The 20,437-nt window shown below is 46.7% G+C and overlaps 1 protein-coding gene across 7 annotated transcripts in view; it reads left to right on the top strand.

Annotated features, from left to right (window-relative positions):
• Nucleotides 1-19,974, top strand: part of phf21ab (PHD finger protein 21Ab) — a 38,472-nt gene extending 18,498 nt beyond the window's left edge. The window contains exons 7-19 of one of the 7 annotated variants that reach the window (XM_074677391.1): nt 1,905-2,057; nt 2,238-2,474; nt 4,742-4,834; nt 5,989-6,330; nt 6,422-6,559; nt 6,635-6,686; nt 6,793-6,872; nt 8,041-8,101; nt 14,782-14,888; nt 17,041-17,196; nt 17,502-17,577; nt 17,665-17,768; nt 17,879-19,974. In XM_074677391.1, the coding sequence (XP_074533492.1) occupies nt 1,905-2,057; nt 2,238-2,474; nt 4,742-4,834; nt 5,989-6,330; nt 6,422-6,559; nt 6,635-6,686; nt 6,793-6,872; nt 8,041-8,101; nt 14,782-14,888; nt 17,041-17,196; nt 17,502-17,577; nt 17,665-17,768; nt 17,879-18,676 (2,397 nt within the window). In that variant the 3' untranslated portion in view covers nt 18,677-19,974. Of the gene's footprint in view, nt 1-1,904; nt 2,058-2,237; nt 2,475-4,741; nt 4,835-5,988; nt 6,331-6,418; nt 6,560-6,634; nt 6,687-6,792; nt 6,873-8,040; nt 8,102-14,660; nt 14,684-14,781; nt 14,889-17,040; nt 17,197-17,501; nt 17,578-17,664; nt 17,769-17,878 lie in introns of all 7 variants that reach the window. The other 6 variants (XM_074677393.1, XM_074677392.1, XM_074677390.1 and 3 more) reach the window with 6 other exon arrangements.
• Nucleotides 19,975-20,437: the final 463 nt, after the last annotated feature.

The raw sequence follows: 20,437 nt of genomic DNA, 5'->3' as shown, positions 1-20,437 counted from the left end.
ATAAGAGCGGAGGGGGAGTGTGCGACGTGATAAAGTGTCCCCCTGCAGCAGATAGAGGCGCACATTATTAACTGCAGGTCAAACTGCTCTCCTCGCCGCGCTTTACGATGCCGCGCCGCTGCATTAACTTCCTGCTTCGGAGTCAGGCGTTGCTAGGCAACAGATGGGCTTTATCTGAGGCTGTGGATCACACGTCAGAGGCTGAGAGACGCTGCTCTCTGCTCTACAGTGTGTTTCATGGTAATCTGTGGTTCCTACAGAGAGCAGAGGAGACTCTTCAGCTTTCCTGTTCACACACACACACACACTCACACACTCACACACACACCTGCTGCATCATGTGTGTGTGTGTTCATGCAGTAACATCACAGCCTGGACTTTCTGCAGCTACGCAGCCTGTGCTCTGCCTCATATCTATTTTTTATTATTTCTCCCTGAATGAAACCTGGATCTTTGAGCTCAGAGGAGCAGCAGCAGCAGAGAAAGGTTGGTCCAGCGTTCTCGCAGCCAGCCGTGGGTTTATTCTGAGACCAAGGACAAAAGAGGAGCAGAAACAGCTCCAGCTCTCACACGTGGTGCTCTGTAACGAACAGGAGCCAAAGTACTGACGGACGAGAACTGTTCCTGAGCACGGCACACTAACGTCTGGGCACGGTACAGACGGCTGGTGTGACCACGCTCTGAGAGGAGCTGCTGCGTTAGTGAGGAGGAACTGCCTGTCTGTTTCGGACAGGGGAGGAGCTCAGTGCAGCTTGTTGAGGAGTAGAGGGAGCTGCAGATCAGTACATGCTTTCACTCAGTCTCCAAAGACCAGGAAAGTTACTGGAGTTGTCGCTGGTCACTTTTAGGGGTCTGCAAAGCCACTTAATACAGAAACAGAGCTGCTAAGATGACAATAAAATTACAACATAAAATAAAAAAAAAATAAAAATAATAATAATAATAATAGTAATAATAACAATGATAATAATAAAAATTAATAAAATATAAAAAATAAAATATAATAATAATAATAGTAATAATAACAATGAAAATACAATGATAGAAATGAAAATTCATAAAATAAAAAAAAATTATAATAATAATAGTAATAATAACAATGATAATAACAATGATAATGAAAAAAATTAAATTAAAAAATATTTAAATAAATAATAATAATTATAATAATGATAATGAAAATTAATAAAGTAAAAAATAAAAACAAAAATAAAAATAATGATGATGATAATAATTATAACAACAATAATAATGATTATAATAAAATTAATAAAATAAAATAAAAAAGATAATATAAAAAAATGATTGTAATAATAACAATGATTATAATAATAAAAAAGAAAATAAATAAAATAAAATAAAAATAGATAATATAAAAAATAAAAAAATGATAACAATAATAATTATAATAATGAAAATTATTAGAAAATAGTGATAGCACAGATATTTTCTTGTTATGTGAAGAAAACTGCTGGACAAACATTTGGAGCTTGCAGAAAGCTAAACTCAGATTCTTATAATTCTGTTTTTCAGAGTAGAGTCAGAAAATGTTTTCTAGTTTTGAATAAATGAACTAACAACTGTTTCCCCTCAATGTATTGAAAATTTATCAAACTGAAATCTCAAAATAATCCACAATAACACCTACGTACACATTTAAAGAATGTAATACAGTAATTAAAAAAAACTAGTCAGAAAAAGAGTGGTTAATGTGCAGAGAACAGAGAGGAAAAAGAAAAGATCAAATCAGGAAAGAGTGGAAGAAGAAGAAGAAGAGTTCTTTAAAACTCTTCTCCTGTGTCTAACCTCCTCCTCCCTCCGTCTGTCTGTCTCCTCCTCTCTCCGTCTGTCTGTCTCCTCCTCTCTCTTCCTCTCTCCTCCTCTTGCCTCCTCTCCTCGTGCAGAAAAAGGTGGTGGAGCAGCTGAGAAAGGAGCTCTTGGTGAAGCAGGAGCCGGAGGCAAAGCTGCAGCTGCACGTCCAAACTCCTCCAGCAGGTGGCGACATCAAGCCGGCCAACCTGCTGCAGAGCCAGCAGATACCTGGAGGACTGCAGCAGGTAGGAACCCTCACCAACACACACCCTTTGTGTCTTTATTTACCTGACACAGGTTGATGTAACGAGAGCTTAGATTAGGACTGATGTTAATTATTTTCAGTGTTTGTTTTTTGGAGCTCCAGCTCATGAATCACTCTTTGGAGAAACAACAGGAACTATGTGTCGTCTGTCTCTCCACAGACCCTGACGGTCACGCCGGTCCTCACCACGAAGACTCTACCTCTGGTGCTGAAAGCTGCCGCGACGCCCACGCTCCCCGGCTCTGTCCTGCCACAACGCCCCCCCACTGTCGCAATGGTCACCGCAGCGATCACCAAACCCGACTCACAGAACGCCCCCATCAACCTGCAGGTGGCCAGCAAGCTGACCAATCAGAGCTCGGAGCCTGTGCGACTGGTATCAAAGAACGCCATGGTGGTAAGACCCTCTGGTTCCCCCTGCTGTCAGTCATGTGTCATAACCATGAAGAGTTTGTGTTGTGGTGAAGCTGAGGAGAGACTTTAAAGCTGCGTTCAGGGTTGGCTCAGGTTTTGACGTGTCCCTGCTCGAGGGAAGACGTTTCTCTGGTCACATGGTCTCAACCAGGCTGGGCTGTGAGTGGTGGCCTCAGGCAGAGCAGCTGACGGTGCTGACCTTTACCCTCAGGTCCCCGAGGAGCCAGACGTGTCGAGGGAGTAACAGGGACAGGTATGACAGAGCAGCAGCTCACCTGTTGGTACGACACCTGTGGGCGTGTCAGGGTCAGGTGTGATGGTGCTGCTGCTACAGAGGTGATGTCTCAGTGTGTCGCTGTAGGAGCAGCTGACTGCCTGAGGGAGAAACAGAGCCTGCAGCAGCTCACCTGTGGGTGGGAGGGTGGAGAGTAGGGCTGGGATGGTTTGCTCTCTCCAGATTCGATTATTCTATGATTTTTGGGCTTCGATTGAAACTGCCATTCTTCAATATTTCTGATGTTAAAGCTACGGTCTACGATCTGAAACCCAGTTTGTCTGATGAGACACATTTGAAAAACGCAGCCTCACTCACCCCTCCCCTCTATGTTCCAGGATCCCGCCACCCAGCACGTATCGCCCTCTTCGCCTCCTAACAACACGCCCCCTCTGACAGAGCAAGAAGCAGAAAATGTAACAGACAGTCATCCTCCTTGTAACACACAGTGGGAGCTTTTTCAATCAGACCGACGCGATCAGAACCATGAATTAGCGGTGAAGCAGGTCTGACGTTGCCACTGCCAGCTGATCAGAGCAGAGCCGACTGTGGGCGGGGCTTTACCTTTCTCTGCGTGTCCTCACAAGCTCAGTTTACAATGCTAAAGATGTGTGGCTAACTTATGCTAACATCTATTGACATCAGTCCCAAATCCCTCTGCAGCTTTTTCCTTGAAACTTTTTCCTTTTCTTCCCTTCCCTGTGGAGGGTCACAGTAACAGCTTCCTGGTTTGGGTCTTCTCTGGCTCCATGACGCTTTGGTAGCTGAGCAGCTAGCTGACGTGAGAGGGGTAGTGGGGAAGGACGGGGTGGGACCATGGGCATGACAGTGCGAAGCGAGGGAGACAGGGGATTGGATGGACTCTCTGACCTATCTGAACCCTGCATGCCATGCACAGTTCGGATTGGTCAACTAGTCTCCAGCTTTGCAGTGGATATACCGAATGGATTTTTTTCGTTCTTTTTGGTCTTTATATTGTGTAGATTGCACCATAGGACCATTACAGCGCTATAAACGGTGTTATTAAGATGTACAAAGCTTCCAAATCGTAGACCATAGCTTTAAGTTTGCTTTTTGAACTCCAGACCATGTGAAAAAGTTAAGTAATGATGATGATAAAGTCTACAGGCTGTTTCAGGAGCCATTTTTTCCCATAAAATGCTCATCACCTGAGTCAGAGAGAAACATTTCGCCCTCTGCTGGAGAAAAGTGGGAACTTTTTTCCAATCTAGTTTATAAACTTAGACTGAAATGAAGAATTCAAATTTGGAAAAAAAACAATTTTTGACAAAGAATCACGATTTTGATATTGTCAAACAAAAAATCCTGATATATATCGTATAACACCTTCTGAGGTTGGATCGCTATGTCTGTCACCCCAACGGAGGGAAACCAAAAAGTGGGACGGTACGGGTCGGTAATTAGGGGTTAGGGTCTAATGTTTACATTCTCAGTCTCACACCGCTTTGGGAGAGATGCGTTCAGGGCAGCCTGGGATTTAAGGGTGCTGTAACTTTAAGGTTAGCGAACGTGCTAGCAGCAGTTAGCTCGCTGTTTCAGTAGAATTAGAGTAAGGTGAGTAGCAGCGTACCAAAGGGCAGAATTCAGGATCACCTGGTGGTGCAACTACAGAAAGCTCGTCAGTCTGGCAGGAAGTTATCAGCTACAGGTGTGTCAGTGTTTCAGGTGTGTCAGTGTTTCAGCTACAGGTGTGTCAGTGTATCAGGTGTGTCAGTGTTTCAGGTGTGTCAGTGTTTCAGCTACAGGTGTGTCAGTGTATCAGGTGTGTCAGTGAATCAGGTGTGTCAGTGTATCAGGTGTGTCAGTGTTTCAGCTACAGGTGTGTCAGTGTATCAGGTGTGTCAGTGAATCAGGTGTGTCAGTGTTTCAGGTGTGTCAGTGTTTCAGGTGTGTCCGTGTCTGAGCTGCAGGTGTGTCTTTAGCACAGATCCCCATGTGCTGTGGTCTTGTCTCAGGTGCAGGCCACCACCACGTCTGCCCAGCCAATCAAAGTTCCTCAGTTTGTCCCTCCTCCTAGACTGACGCCTCGACCCACCTTTCAGCCACAGGTGCGTCTCTGTAAGACCCGCCTCCAAACCCTAACCCCTCTCAGATCAGTGTGTGTGGCCCACATGAGGTGACTCGCTCACTCTCCAGCAGGGGGCAGGAGTGCACCAAAGCAAACACTCATGCCTTGCTCCGTGGCACTAAAACATTGTTTGCTCTGTGCTGCCTCTACTCATCTCTTCTCCTCTCGTTGTTGTTGTTTTGATTTTCCGACTGACCTGTGATGGGGTTGTTTTTAAGGTTTCCTGCCTGTGTGTGTGTGTGTGTGTGTGTGTGTGAGTGTGTGTGAGAGTGTGTGTGTGTTACCTTCTGTGCTGAGGGCTTGTTTTCCTGCAGCTTCTTGGTATTTTGTGTTCCTGGCTGTCGATGTGTTTTAACCCTTTCAGTGGAAACATGTTGCTGATGTTGATCTGTGCTGAGTAACGCCACTGGGAGCTCTGGAAGCTTCCATCCAGGAAACCTCAGGGTCAGAAACACATCAACGCTTAATCGCCATTTTTGTTCCTTTTTTAGGCCGTATTTAAAAAAGACAGGCCGTGAATCAAGAAAAAAAAAAAAAGAACCCCATGTAAAAATAAGCTGCAGTTACCTGGGTGTCCACTAGAGGCTGTGTCCAGCAGTGAGCCAGTCTTCATGGATCCCCATGTTAAAACAAGCCGTAGTACCCTAAGTGTCCACTAGAGTCTGTGTCCAGCAGTGAGTCAGTCTTTATAGATCCCCATGTTAAAACAAGCAGTAGTACCCTAAGTGTCCACTAGAGGCTGTGCCTAGCAGTGAGTCAGTCCCCATAAGCTCCATGTTAAAATAAGCTGCAGTTCCCTGAGTGTCCACTAGAGTCTGTGTCCAGCAGTGAGTCAGTCACATAGAGCTTCATGTTGAAATAAGCTGCAGTTCCCTGAGTGTCCACTAGAGGCTGTGTCCAGAGGTGAGCCAGTCTTTATAGATCCCCATGTTAAAACAAGCCGTAGTACCCTAAGTGTCCACTAGAGTCTTTGTCCAGCAGTGAGTTAGTCTTTATAGGGCTCCATGTTAAGCTGCAGTTCCCTGGGTGTCCACTAGGGATCACAGTAGTTGTAGCAGAGCTCCACGGTGGTGTTACCTGGCACTGTTTGGTCACTTTGATGCTGTTTCCTGATTGGCTGTGTACTGTTTCCAGGTAAGGCCAAAACCGGCCACGCCCACCAATGTCCCCATCGCTCCGGCCCCTCCCCCTCCCATGATGGCTGCCCCCCAGCTGCTCCAGAGGCCGGTCATGTTGGCCACCAAGCTGTCGTCCTCGCTGTCCTCGGCGGCGCCGATCCATCAGGTCCGCATCGTGAACGGGCAGCCGTGCAGTAAGACCGGCACCACCCCGCTGACCGGCATTGTCATCACCACGCCGGTCTCTGCCAGCCCCGCCCGCCTCGCAAGCCCCGCCCAGGCGCTCAACCCCACCCCCATCCTCACTGCGACTTCTGTCCAGCCGATCCAGATCAGCAGCCTGACCCCTGAGCCCAAGGTGAGGCGGTCTCTGAACCAAGGCCAGCAGAGACCTCCATCTTTGTTTCTGACCCTCACTGACCGCCATCTTCCTCTCCTCCTCTCAGCAGACTGTTAAACCCGGCGGAGCAGTGGAGCAGAAGGCCGTCGTCAGCCTCCCCTCTTCCTCCACTCCCCCTCTGTCTCCCCCTGCTCCTCCTCCTCCTCCACCTCCTCCCCCCAGGCCCAAGAGAGAGGAGAACCCTGAGGTAACAGAGACCCAGACTCAGACTCAGACGGGTTCCCTGAGAGGTCCTGATCATAACCTGTTTTTGTCTCTGCAGAAACTGGCCTTCATGGTGTCTCTGGGCCTCGTCACACACGACCACTTAGAGGGTGAGACGTTGTTCTCCTGCTGCACCTCCTGCACCTCCTGCTCCTCCTGCTCCTCCTGTTTCTGCTGCAGCTCATCTTTAACGTCTCTGTTTATGTTTAATCGTAGAAATCCAGAGCAAACGACAGGAGAGGAAGAGGAGAACGACGGCCAACCCGGTGTACAGCGGCGCTGTGTTTGAACCAGAGGTACCAACACTTGGTTTAACCGTGTCCAGAGCTCTCCTCCTGACTGGGTTTGGGTTCAGAGGGACGGAGGTCAGAGCTTTCTGTTACAGAGGAAGATGAAGGATAATGATGCTAACGCTAATTAGATGAACACATGCCTTCAGTTACACTTTCCTGGTTCCTTGAATCATTTTTATTAACTTTTGTTTTAGTTTCTTCCTTAAAAAGTCCAAAGATTCTCCTAAAAATATTCTGTCTTTATTTTAGCTCATCTGATTATGAAAAAAAATCCGTTATAAGTTGAAAGAAAAGATTTTTGTTACTTGATTTATTATTTTTGTAAATTATTTTATAGTTGTTCATTATTGTATTTATTTACTTTAAAGTTATCATTTGATTACCCAGTTGTTGAAAGTATTTATTTTTATTTTTTTATTTTCAAAGATTTTACATTAATTTTTAAATTCTCTGTTCTGGTTGTTGTAGTTCTATGTATTCTTAATTTATGTGCAGATTTTTTATTGCATCTTCTAAGATTTAAACATAATAATCCCTTTTTGTTTAGTTTTATTTATAATATAAACTGTTAAAAATTAATTTCAATATTTATTTATATTTTAAAATGTAACATTTATTATAATTATTTATTTATTATAATTATTATTTATTGTTGATTGATTATTTTTTTATGATTTTATTTTGTTCATTTTTGAACATTTATTTTATTACTAAAATTAGTTTCCTTTTTTTTAAAAAAAAAATTGAACTAAAGTTTTATGTTTTTTAAGATTTTTATTACCTTTTTTTACTCAACTTTTTATGACTATATTCTATTTTTATTTTTTCAATTATTTTTTTCCGTTTTTTTCTTTTAAGTTTTCTTTTTTATTGTTTAATTATAATTGTCTATCTGGCTATATTTAATTTCTTTTTCCTCAAGTATTTTTTACTTATTTATTTTTTATTTTTATGGGTGTCTTTTGTTCATTTTTCAAACTGTTTCTTTCTCAAGTTTCAGTCTTTTTTGTGTTTTTTGTCTTGCCTGTTTTGGACGTCAGGTTTTTTTGTTTCATGTTACTTTTTTATGTGGATCCTGCTGGATTGAAGGAGGACTTTGATGTTTGTTCACATGTATTTCCATGGACGTCTCTGTGACGTGACTCCTCTCCTCCTTCTGTTTCTCCCTCAGAGGAAAAAGAGCGCGGTCAGTTACCTGAACAGCCCTCTGCACCAGGGGACCAGGAAGAGAGGTCCGTATGAAACTCTGATCCACAGGTCACAGCAGAGACAGGTAGAGACAGGTGTGAGCAGAGACAGGTAGACAGGTACCAGAGGTTACCTGAGGTCACAGTCAGGTGTTAATGAAGGTAAAGACAGCTCAGCACTTCTTCAGACTCTGATGTTTAACTCGTACTAATGACTCGCTGTAACTCCGCCCTCCCTCCTCCTCCTCCTCCTGCTGCTCCTGCTTCCTGTCGCTCCTCTCAGGTGTAACACATTAAGCTGATTCTACATGCTCACCTTTAGAGCCTTAAATCCTGCGCTCAGGTTTACAGTCAGCTGTTTGAGCTGCAGGGTCTTGTTCCTGTCAGGCTCAGCGTTACTCAGAGTTTAGGTCGTGCGTGTAGGAGCGAAGGTGGCTCAGTAAATCCTGACGCTCCTGTTTTAGACAGATCACCTGTCCGTCAGAGACGCTGCTGGTTCAGACACACCACAGCAGATTGAAAACATCAAACCGTCATCAGAGTAATTAAACTGTTTTAATCCAGTTAAATCCAGTTTAATCAGTTTACTTCATGTTGTTTCTGACTCTGTCACACCTGGATAAGAAACAGTAATCAGGTCAAATCTTCACACCTGTTCACACGAGAGTCAGAGGAGTGACTGTAGGGAATACATCTGCAAAAGACAAGAAAACAGATGAAGAAGAGGGTTTGTGTACAGGATATCTTTGGGGTCTCAAACAGTCTCAAACAATTTAAGGCCTTACACTCAAATGTTTGGATTTTAGACATTTCAAAATCTCCTTAAAATCTCAAAAAAATGTCCACAATACAATTTTGGAAGCTCTTAAAAATAGCTGCAGCTCCTCTGCAAAACAACAGATTAAACAACTCAACACAGGTTGCAATGAAGGATTTTACTCATTTGTTTCACTGCTACAAGGTTTTAAGACATGATCTACCGTAGTGTCAACCCCTGTCTGACTTTCCTTTATGTCTTTGGTACTTTTTTTTTTGCCAGTATGGATGTGAAATGGGTCTCATATTGTGTTAGATATGGTCTCGAAAGTCTTTAAAAAGTCTTAAATTTGACTTGTTGAAACTGGCAGAGACCCTGTGTGTGAAGTAATACTTGAAACTGTAGCATTTGTTTTGTTTTTGCTTATTTAGGTAAAGAAATAAGTTAATAATAAGTTATCTTTATTTATATTCTGCCATGTATTTATTTTTAACAACAGGTTAATTTAGTTTTTAAGAAGGCTAAATAAGTTAGCTCAAAGGGAATTTATTCACCGGGAAAAATTATTTACTACAATTATTTTTTTTAATTTAAAAATTATGCCAGAAAAAATACAGAAAAAAAAAACAAAAAAATGTATAAAATGTGTTTTCTTTTCATTTATTTATTTATTTATATTATTTCCAGATGTTAAACTGTAACAAACATGTTTCTTTCCAGTGCTTTTTTCTCTGCTGCTCCTCTCACTCCTTTGACTCCAGAGTGTTCTTGTTGAAAGGCATCATGGGAAATGTAGGCATTTAAACATCCAAGCAGAACACCTTCAACAGGATTAGATGAGCTGTTTATATCATTGTTTTTATTTTGAACAGGAAAATATTTTTAAACCCAGAGCAGACGACAACAAGACAACTACTGTGACTGACCTGACAAACTTTAACCGACTTTTACGACTTCAACAATTCAAAAACTGAAATCCAAACAAGTCTTCATGTCTTATTTTTAGTGAATGTTTTCTTCTTAGACTTAATCTGAGCCACATTCACCTGACTGCTCCTGAAAAATGTCTCATTTTTAATATTAAAGACAGAAATGAGGCTTGATTCTTGCTTGGATTTCAGATTTTGTTGTGTAGACACTGACACGGCTTCTGTTTAACCAACTTCCTGTTTAATGACTAACTGAGGACACTGTTAATACTCCCCATGAAATCTTCATTTGACATAAAAACTAATATTTAAACTCACAAGTGTCAGACTTTATCACATCAGGAGCCTGAACCAAGAGGAAATCCTGTTTGTAAAGAGGTCACTGAGGTCACCTGAAGGCAGGTGAACACACCTGAGGAGTGTTTCAGAGATCACCTTTGTTTTTAGGTAACTGATCTTACTCCAAGATGACTGAGTGATGGAGCTTTAATTCATTTTGAGGTTAACTGTTAAATGAGAGGTAGATAAACCACTGTGGTTTTTAGTGTTTCTGGAGTCGGCCTCAAGTGGACACTTCAGGAACTGCACTCTATAACACTTCTAAATTTGTAATGGGTCTGAGGATTGAAAGTTGCCACTTGTTGCTTCATGTAGCCCACAGTGTGCTATCTTCAAGTAGCTAAGCTGCAGCTCTGGTGCATCATGGGAAATGTAGGATTCTTGATTTTGCAGCACAGTCTCCTCTTTGAAATGTATCCTGCACCTTTTTTTAGTCAGAGAGATCCGGACACAGGGCCCAATCGGAAGAGTAAGTTCTTGTGGAGCCACATTGACCTCTGTGTTGACCTCAGTGTTGGAGCAAACGTTGACCTCAGTGTTGACCTCAGTGTTGACCTCAGTGTTGACCTCAGTGTTGGAGCCGCATTGACCATAGTGTTGACCTCAGTGTTGGAGCCGCATTGACCATAGTGTTGACCTCAGTGTTGACCTCAGTGTTGGAGCCGCATTGACCTCAGTGTTGGAGCCAACATTGACCTCAGTGTTGGAGCCAACGTTGACCTCAGTGTTGACCTCAGTGTTGGAGTCAACATTGACCTCAGTGCTGGAGCCAACGTTGACCTCAGTGTTGACCTCAGTGTTGGAGCCAACATTGACCTCAGTGTTGGAGCCAACGTTGACCTCAGTGTTGACCTCAGTGTTGGAGCCAACGTTGACCTCAGTGTTGACCTCAGTGTTGGAGCCAACATTGACCTCAGTGTTGATTTCAGTGTTGGAGCTGACGTTGACCTCAGTGTTGGAGCCAACGTTGACCTCAGTGTTGGAGCCAACGTTGACCTCAGTGTTGACCTCAGTGTTGGAGCCAACATTGACCTCAGTGCTGGAGCCAACGTTGACCTCAGTGTTGACCTCAGTGTTGGAGCCAACGTTGACCTCAGTGTTGGAGCCAACGTTGACCTCAGTGTTGACCTCAGTGTTGGAGCCAACGTTGACCTCAGTGTTGACCTCAGTGTTGGAGCCAACATTGACCTCAGTGTTGATTTCAGTGTTGGAGCTGACGTTGACCTCAGTGTTGGAGCCAACGTTGACCTCAGTGTTGGAGCCAACGTTGACCTCAGTGTTGACCTCAGTGTTGGAGCCAACATTGACCTCAGTGCTGGAGCCAACGTTGACCTCAGTGTTGACCTCAGTGTTGGAGCCAACATTGACCTCAGTGTTGGAGCCAACGTTGACCTCAGTGTTGACCTCAGTGTTGGAGCTGACGTTGACCTCAGTGTTGATTTCAGTGTTGGAGCTGACGTTGACCTCAGTGTTGGAGCCAACGTTGACCTCAGTGTTGACCTCAGTGTTGGAGCCAACGTTGACCTCAGTGTTGACCTCAGTGTTGGAGCCAACATTGACCTCAGTGTTGATTTCAGTGTTGGAGCTGACGTTGACCTCAGTGTTGGAGCCAACGTTGACCTCAGTGTTGGAGCCAACGTTGACCTCACTGTTGACCTCAGTGTTGGAGCCAACATTGACCTCAGTGCTGGAGCCAACGTTGACCTCAGTGTTGACCTCAGTGTTGGAGCCAACATTGACCTCAGTGTTGGAGCCAACGTTGACCTCAGTGTTGACCTCAGTGTTGGAGCCAACATTGACCTCAGTGCTGGAGCCAACGTTGACCTCTGTGTTGGAGCCAACGTTGACCATAGTGTTGACCTCAGTGTTGGAGCCGCATTGACCATAGTGTTGACCTCAGTGTTGACCTCAGTGTTGGAGCCGCATTGACCATAGTGTTGACCTCAGTGTTGGAGCCGCATTGACCATAGTGTTGACCTCAGTGTTGATTTCAGTGTTGGAGCTGACGTTGACCTCAGTGTTGGAGCCAACGTTGACCTCAGTGTTGGAGCCAACGTTGACCTCAGTGTTGACCTCAGTGTTGGAGTCAACATTGACCTCAGTGCTGGAGCCAACGTTGACCTCAGTGTTGACCTCAGTGTTGGAGCCAACATTGACCTCAGTGTTGGAGCCAACCTTGACCTCAGTGTTGACCTCAGTGTTGGAGCCAACGTTGACCTCAGTGTTGACCTCAGTGTTGGAGCCAACATTGACCTAAGTGTTGATTTCAGTGTTGGAGCTGACGTTGACCTCAGTGTTGGAGCCAACGTTGACCTCAGTGTTGGAGCCAACGTTGACCTCAGTGTTGACCTCAGTGTTGGAGCCAACATTGACCTCAGTGCTGGAGCCAACGTTGACCTCAGTGTTGACCTCAGTGTTGGAGCCAACGTTGACCTCAGTGTTGGAGCCAACGTTGACCTCAGTGTTGACCTCAGTGTTGGAGCCAACGTTGACCTCAGTGTTGACCTCAGTGTTGGAGCCAACATTGACCTCAGTGTTGATTTCAGTGTTGGAGCTGACGTTGACCTCAGTGTTGGAGCCAACGTTGACCTCAGTGTTGGAGCCAACGTTGACCTCAGTGTTGACCTCAGTGTTGGAGCCAACATTGACCTCAGTGTTGGAGCCAACGTTGACCTCAGTGTTGACCTCAGTGTTGGAGCCAACATTGACCTCAGTGCTGGAGCCAACGTTGACCTCAGTGTTGACCTCAGTGTTGGAGCCAACATTGACCTCAGTGTTGGAGCCAACGTTGACCTCAGTGTTGACCTCAGTGTTGGAGCCAACATTGACCTCAGTGCTGGAGCCAACGTTGACCTCTGTGTTGGAGCCAACGTTGACCATAGTGTTGACCTCAGTGTTGGAGCCGCATTGACCATAGTGTTGACCTCAGTGTTGACCTCAGTGTTGGAGCCGCATTGACCATAGTGTTGACCTCAGTGTTGGAGCCGCATTGACCATAGTGTTGACCTCAGTGTTGATTTCAGTGTTGGAGCTGACGTTGACCTCAGTGTTGGAGCCAACGTTGACCTCAGTGTTGGAGCCAACGTTGACCTCAGTGTTGACCTCAGTGTTGGAGTCAACATTGACCTCAGTGCTGGAGCCAACGTTGACCTCAGTGTTGACCTCAGTGTTGGAGCCAACATTGACCTCAGTGTTGGAGCCAACCTTGACCTCAGTGTTGACCTCAGTGTTGGAGCCAACGTTGACCTCAGTGTTGACCTCAGTGTTGGAGCCAACATTGACCTCAGTGTTGATTTCAGTGTTGGAGCTGACGTTGACCTCAGTGTTGGAGCCAACGTTGACCTCAGTGTTGGAGCCAACGTTGACCTCAGTGTTGACCTCAGTGTTGGAGCCAACATTGACCTCAGTGCTGGAGCCAACGTTGACCTCAGTGTTGACCTCAGTGTTGGAGCCAACGTTGACCTCAGTGTTGGAGCCAACGTTGACCTCAGTGTTGACCTCAGTGTTGGAGCCAACGTTGACCTCAGTGTTGACCTCAGTGTTGGAGCCAACATTGACCTCAGTGTTGATTTCAGTGTTGGAGCTGACGTTGACCTCAGTGTTGGAGCCAACGTTGACCTCAGTGTTGGAGCCAACGTTGACCTCAGTGTTGACCTCAGTGTTGGAGCCAACATTGACCTCAGTGTTGGAGCCAACGTTGACCTCAGTGTTGACCTCAGTGTTGGAGCCAACATTGACCTCAGTGTTGGAGCCAACGTTGACCTCAGTGTTGACCTCAGTGTTGGAGCTGACGTTGACCTCAGTGTTGATTTCAGTGTTGGAGCTGACGTTGACCTCAGTGTTGGAGCCAACGTTGACCTCAGTGTTGACCTCAGTGTTGGAGCCAACGTTGACCTCAGTGTTGATTTCAGTGTTGGAGCTGACGTTGACCTCAGTGTTGGAGCCAACGTTGACCTCAGTGTTGGAGCCAACGTTGACCTCACTGTTGACCTCAGTGTTGGAGCCAACATTGACCTCAGTGCTGGAGCCAACGTTGACCTCAGTGTTGACCTCAGTGTTGGAGCCAACATTGACCTCAGTGTTGGAGCCAACGTTGACCTCAGTGTTGACCTCAGTGTTGGAGCCAACATTGACCTCAGTGCTGGAGCCAACGTTGACCTCTGTGTTGGAGCCAACGTTGACCTCAGTGTTGACCTCAGTGTTGGAGCTGACGTTGACCTCAGTGTTGACTTCAGTGATGGAGCGGATGATGACCTCAGTGTTGGAGCCAACGTTGACCTCAGTGTTGACCTTAGTGTTGACCTCAGTGTTGGAGCCGACGTTGACCTCAGTGTTGACCTCAGTGATGACCTCAGTGTTGACCTCAGTGTTGACCTCAGTGTTGGAGCTGTGAGGAAACCTGCTGGGCGGGCTGACGTAGCTGTGTTAGAGTCTGACACTGGTCCATGTGGCGACTGCAGGTGTAGGTTGTTGTAGGTCTCAGCTGCAGCTTGCACGGAGCCAGTCTCCTGCACTAACACTGCTGTCTGTGCTTTTGACTCCTCCTCTTCCTCCCTTACCGCTCCCTGTCTCATGCTAGCCAACGAAGACTCCCTTTCCAAGGTATGTCATACAGACTGTTTGTTTTTGCTTTCTTCCCCCCTCTCCATCTTTCTTTTTTCTTTGTTTTCCGTCTTTGTCGTCTGTCTCATTTCACCCAGGTCGCCCACCCAAATACAGCAGCGTCACGGAGCTGGGCAGCCTCACCCCGACCTCCCCCTCCAGCCCCGTCCATCCCCTCCCCCTGCCCAGCCCCAGCTCTGGGGATGTAAGTAACGATGGGGGAGACGGTGACAGTTCAGGGGGTTGGAAGCCCCGTCACACACACTCCTATTGGCCCAGTAGCTCTGTCAGTCATTACACCCTGAGACCTCCACAAACACGTCCATTAGTTTGTCGTCTCCATGTGATAATCATCAGTCATCACTTGGTTTTTACTTTGATCCAGCCTTACAAAGTGAACAGCACCCATTGATAGGAGCCTCCAGTGGCCCACCAGAGGAAGCGCGCTGCAACGGCCCGACAGAAAAACACGTTTGGAGAAACAGAAAGATCGGTTTGAAAAACGTGCTGCAGAAAGACAACGTGCAAACCAGCAACGCAGGACGATGTTAGCAACCACCGACTGTTGTCACAACGCTGCACAGACAGCTGGGGTCATAGAATAGAATAGAATAGAATAGAAGTTTATTGTTATTGTAACAAGTACAACCAAAATTGAAGTCTCAGCAGCAATCAAGAAAACCAAAGTAAGAAAGTGTATAGAAAGTGTAAAAAGCTCCATAAGAAAATAGATGCTGACAGCTTGTCCATCATTGTCCAGTCAGCCAGCCTCCACCTCCACAGGGTCCAGGACTGAGCTTCTTCAGCAGTCTGTTCAGTCTCTGTCTCCTGGATCCTGTCTGCTCACAGCAGGTGAAGCTCTTCACATGTGGCGTTGGTGTCTGCTGTTAGCTCTGTTAGCCATGTCTGTGAATAGCATGATGCTACTCTGCCCTCTGGTATTCCCTCTTTTGCTGGGTTAGCACAGCTAGCTCGTCCATCTTATTAGAGATAGATCTTACGTTCCCAATAACGATGGATGGAAGGACGGGTCCATGTCGTTACTTCTTGGTTCACACCTGAGAACCAGCACGTCGTCCTCACCTCCTTCTCCTCACTTTGTAGGAAACATCAGGCCTAGCACCAGTTAGCATTGACATGCTACATGCTGCTAAGAGCTGATTTCACGTGTAAACAATGCAGCCATGGTTACATGTAGGATCTCCAGACAAACAGAGGAGCGTCGTAATTTAGTCAAAGATGATCTGACTTCAGCTTGAAAGTCGATCGTCAGTTCATTAGACTTCCTGTCCTACTCGATCTGCTCCAACATCCAGCGTAGAGGCCAGCTAACATTAAGTTATTTTTGCGCTTTTCCTGCCTTCAGTCTGCGAGGATAAGACAGTAGATACAGCAGAAGACAGGTCATAGGCTGGATTTGATCCTGGGCCTCCTGTTTGAGGGCGGCACCGAGACCACTGGGCCACCTGAGGCCCTGACCATTTATATTTTTAGGCAAAGCTCTAAAAGTGTCCTACAAACCTTATTTTCTGAAACAAAACTGCCTCACATAGCTTCAGCAGCCAAGTTACTAGTGTGACTACTAGTTTGACTTGTCATGAAGCAGTTGGAGGGAATGGTGCCTTGCTCAAGGGCACATCCTCCACAAAGCCCAAGTCTCTATGGACAGAGCTACTGCTGAACAAAGAAGGAAACTAAACTTCTAATGGACCCCATACATCCTTAAGTTTAGACACATCCCACTGAGACGTTCAGAGACGTCCTTTCAGCATCATTTTGGATGTCTAACTTTGGTCTCCTGAAGACGTCTTCTCCTATGTAGATAAAAACCTTTTAGTTACGGTGCTGAGACAAAATGGAGACGAACCAGACGTGGATCTGGTGGAATATGGCCGTAAGGCTGCAAAAATCAATGTAACAGAAGCTCCAGGCCTGTAGGGGGCGCCAAGTGAAACTTTATATTTAGTGAGCCATGGTTGAGTTTCGTGCTCGGGGCCGTTGGGTGGTGACTTTTTGCGCTGTTCCAGCTTTCTGCAGCACGTTTATTTTTATGTTTCGTACTTTTTGTTTTTTGCGTAGCCCGCCTCTCCTGATGGAGACGTCTCAGGGCCGTTGCAGCGGGTTTCCCGTGCCAGCTGCTGTAGTAACCACTCCTCTGAACACATCCTAACTCCAGACGTCCAGTAACTCTGTGGGCTCAGTGGATTAACACACCATGTCCATTAGCCGCTAGAACAAAGCCAACCTGAAACTAAACAGATCACGGCTCCTCCCCCGCCCCGCCCCCCGCCGCTCCGCTGAGGGTCGGTGGGGCTCGGTTGGGCAGCGAAACTGATTGGTCCAATTCTTCCTCACAGGGAGACATCCATGAGGATTTCTGCACTGTGTGCAGGCGCAGTGGCCAGTTGCTCATGTGCGACACGTGTTCTCGTGTTTATCACCTGGACTGCCTGGATCCACCCCTGAAAACCATTCCTAAAGGCATGTGGATCTGTCCAAAATGCCAAGATCAGGTAACCGCAGCAGCCGTGACTGATCCTGAGTCAGGGGGAAGGGGGTACCGCAGTCCAGAGAGGGTCCGTTAAGGGGGCTGTAGAGTCTGAGACTGTTCAATCCTTTGTAAGCATAAACACGATGCAGAACTGTTTTTTTGTGCTTCTGTCTCATTCATTGTGTCAGCACAGATCTGCATCTCACATCCATTCACTCCATTGCCTGTCCCTTTTGCAGCCTCACCACAAGGTGGCGCTAATCTTACTCTTCCTTAAATCTCCTCTGAGTGTCCGCCTCATTGACAACTCTGAGCTTGTGTCCTCAGATCCTGAAAAAAGAAGAAGCCATTCCCTGGCCCGGCACGCTGGCTATCGTTCATTCCTACATCGCTTACAAAGAAGGTGACGCCGATCGTTCCCCGTCCTCTGACATCGTCTGCTGGCGCTGCGGCCGTGAGAGTAACGTCTGGTTTTGTTGTTTGTGTGCAGCTAAAGAAGAAGAGAAACTGAAGCTGATGAAATGGAGTTCAGAGCTGAAGCTGGAGCGAGAGCAGCTGGAGCAGAGAGTCAAACAGCTCAGCAACTCCATCACGGTAAGAACAAACATCAGACTAACAGCACAGCGCGAAACACTTCAGAGACGCCTCTGTGGAGGTTAAACTTTACTTTGGGTCAAGTCTTAATTATCTGCTTCTATCCTCAGAAATGCATGGAGACCAAAAACACCATCCTGGCCCGTCAGAAAGAGATGCAGACGTCCCTGGACAAGGTCAAACACCTGATCCGCATCATCCAAGCCTTCAACTTCAACAAAGCTCTGGCCGAGTCAGACGCCAAGGACGTCAGCGCCAGAGTCCCAGACAGAGCCGAGGTGGCGGTCAGCTCTGAAGCCGGGACAGAGGACGGCTCTGCAGACAAAGAAACGGACGGCAGCTCCTCGGCCGACCACGACAAACAGGATGAGCACGGAGGGAACAACCAGACGACGGGAGCAACGGGAGGCGGCGAGGAGAGCCCGGCTGTGCTAGAAGGAGGCGCAGACCCAGCAACGGATAACAGTCCAGCTGCAGGGGCGGGAGTTACAGGCGCTGGTGTCACCGCGGGGGCTGTTGTCAGGGCTGTGGTCGAGGCTGTGGTCAGGTCAGGGGGCGACGCAGGGACCGGCCAGGCGGAGGTCGTGGCGAAGCCTGACGCTGAGGCAGCTCCCCTAGTGGTTGACATTCCCGCTCCGTTAGTGGTTGCGACTGTTGCCACGACCAACGGTACGAGCGAACCCGCCTGCCCGGACCACAGCCCGGCAGGAGGCTGCACCGCCAACAACGCCACCACCAACTCTGAGAACAAGATGGCTGCCGTCAACCCTGCAGAGACAGCGGTGGAGAAGAAACAGGAGGAGATCATTGACAGTGACGGCAGCAGCAACAACAACAACAGCAAAACCTCAGAACCCTCCCAGCATTCTTTGCCAGCTCTGGTCAGCAGTTTGGACGATAAGAAGTAACGCTCCGTCTCCGGGGTCGCCGCGGGGATTCAAACATATATATTAAAAAAAAAAAAAGACTTTGCTTGCACCGCACGGTGCCCTGAAGTTGCCAATCTGTATAAATGTTGTTTGTTTGCATCGTATTGTCAGACTGTGTCAATGGTAGATATACAGCCCAGGTCACATGACTCTGGGGAGGCGGCTCCGCCCACAGAGCGGGGAGGACCGCCCACACACCAGTGTCATCATGCCAATTAGTGATAGACGTCAGTGGTGGGAATGCTCAAAGGGAGATTTATTCATCATCACACCAGTGTGTGCCTGTTACAGTGGCCCCTGTGTTCTCTGGAGGAAGGGAAGGGTCCACATGGGTCCACATGGGTCCACATGGGTCCACATGGGTCCACATGGGTCCACATGGGTCCACATTGGTCCACATGGGTCCACATGGGTCCACATGGGTCCACATGGGTACGGAGAAAACCGAGAACATGGAACCAAACATCCATCAGGGGTTACTCGTCTAAGAAGCAGTGTTGTGATAGAGTATGCGTACTGAAAAGAGAGCCTGTTCACACCCTCGTCCAAATGAACTTCACCTGAACAACCTTCAGCTTCTGCGATCCCAAAACCCCCAGACCCCCAAAACCCCTGACCCCCCAGCCGCCCCCATATCTCTGAAACAACTCCCCTATAATGACCTACAATCATTCCTAGCTGTCTCCAGTAAGTCGCCCCTCAAAGGTTCAGGATGCTTCAAACCTCCCTCAGAGCTGACTGTTACAGAGAGCAGAGGATGGTAGCACAAACTCTCAGAGCTTCTCCTGAAACACAGGGGCTGTTTCCTCCTTCTTGATCAACACTAAAACAGAAAAACACCTTCATTTGTGTTCAGTGAAAGCCTCCCGTAGTACTCGTCATGAGTTTAACAGAGCACATGTTTGGTGGCCTCGTCTCACGGACAATCATGGTGTTGGACTCGGTTATTCATTCGCTCAGGTTTCAGTCACTGTTCGATGATAAAACTGGAACGTTCCTCATCTATCATCGTCAACATTCAACCAAAAACATTCCCTCCTGTCGACCAAAGGCATGAAGATGCCTTCAAACCAACACCCTGACTTCCTCCCTGAATATCATCCATTCCTCTTGACGTTCAGCTTTCCTTTAAAGAGTTTATTCTGTTTCCCCTTATTTAATCATGGTATAGAGTAACAATGCTGGATGATCATGCAAAACGCCTGCTAAAAACTCGCTCTGGTCTAAAAATGCTGGAATCCACTAATTGGCTCATGGAGGGACGGGGCCTCAAGGTCTGCCCAGAAAGTGTTTCAGTCAGAAGCTGAAGCAATTTCTAAACCGCTGGGAGACAAAACTTGGTATTTTTGATAGCAGTAACCATCTTAAGTTATAAAAAAAGTCTGAAGCAACAAAGACTCAAAAATAGCACAGTACCCCGTCTTTAAAGACTCAAACCAAAACCAACCCCTCACATATCCAGCCCCTGACTTCACAGAAGAAATTAATGACTCCTTCTAACCAACACACATGTTCTTTAGGCCATAAATAATCTAAACGAACATCCAGATGGATCCAGAAAAGCTTAACCCACTCCAAACGGACCAATGATCGAACAGATCTGACCAACCAGTCCTCTGATTCCTTTCCCAGTTCAACACAAACAGAGAGACTCAGTCAAACTGAGGAGCTGACCCTTCCCCAGTTAACCAATGACCAACTGAGTCCCCGTCTTCTGGACCAAGGCGGTACAACCCCTGC

The sequence above is a fragment of the Halichoeres trimaculatus genome, unplaced genomic scaffold, assembly GCF_033239565.1.
Source record: "Halichoeres trimaculatus isolate MK-OKI-2021-1 unplaced genomic scaffold, fHalTri1.1 fHalTri1_scaffold_10, whole genome shotgun sequence".
NCBI classification, from domain to species: domain Eukaryota; kingdom Metazoa; phylum Chordata; class Actinopteri; order Labriformes; family Labridae; genus Halichoeres; species Halichoeres trimaculatus.
Note: the sequence above shows the minus strand (reverse complement) of the source record. Positions and strands in the feature narration are given on the sequence as shown.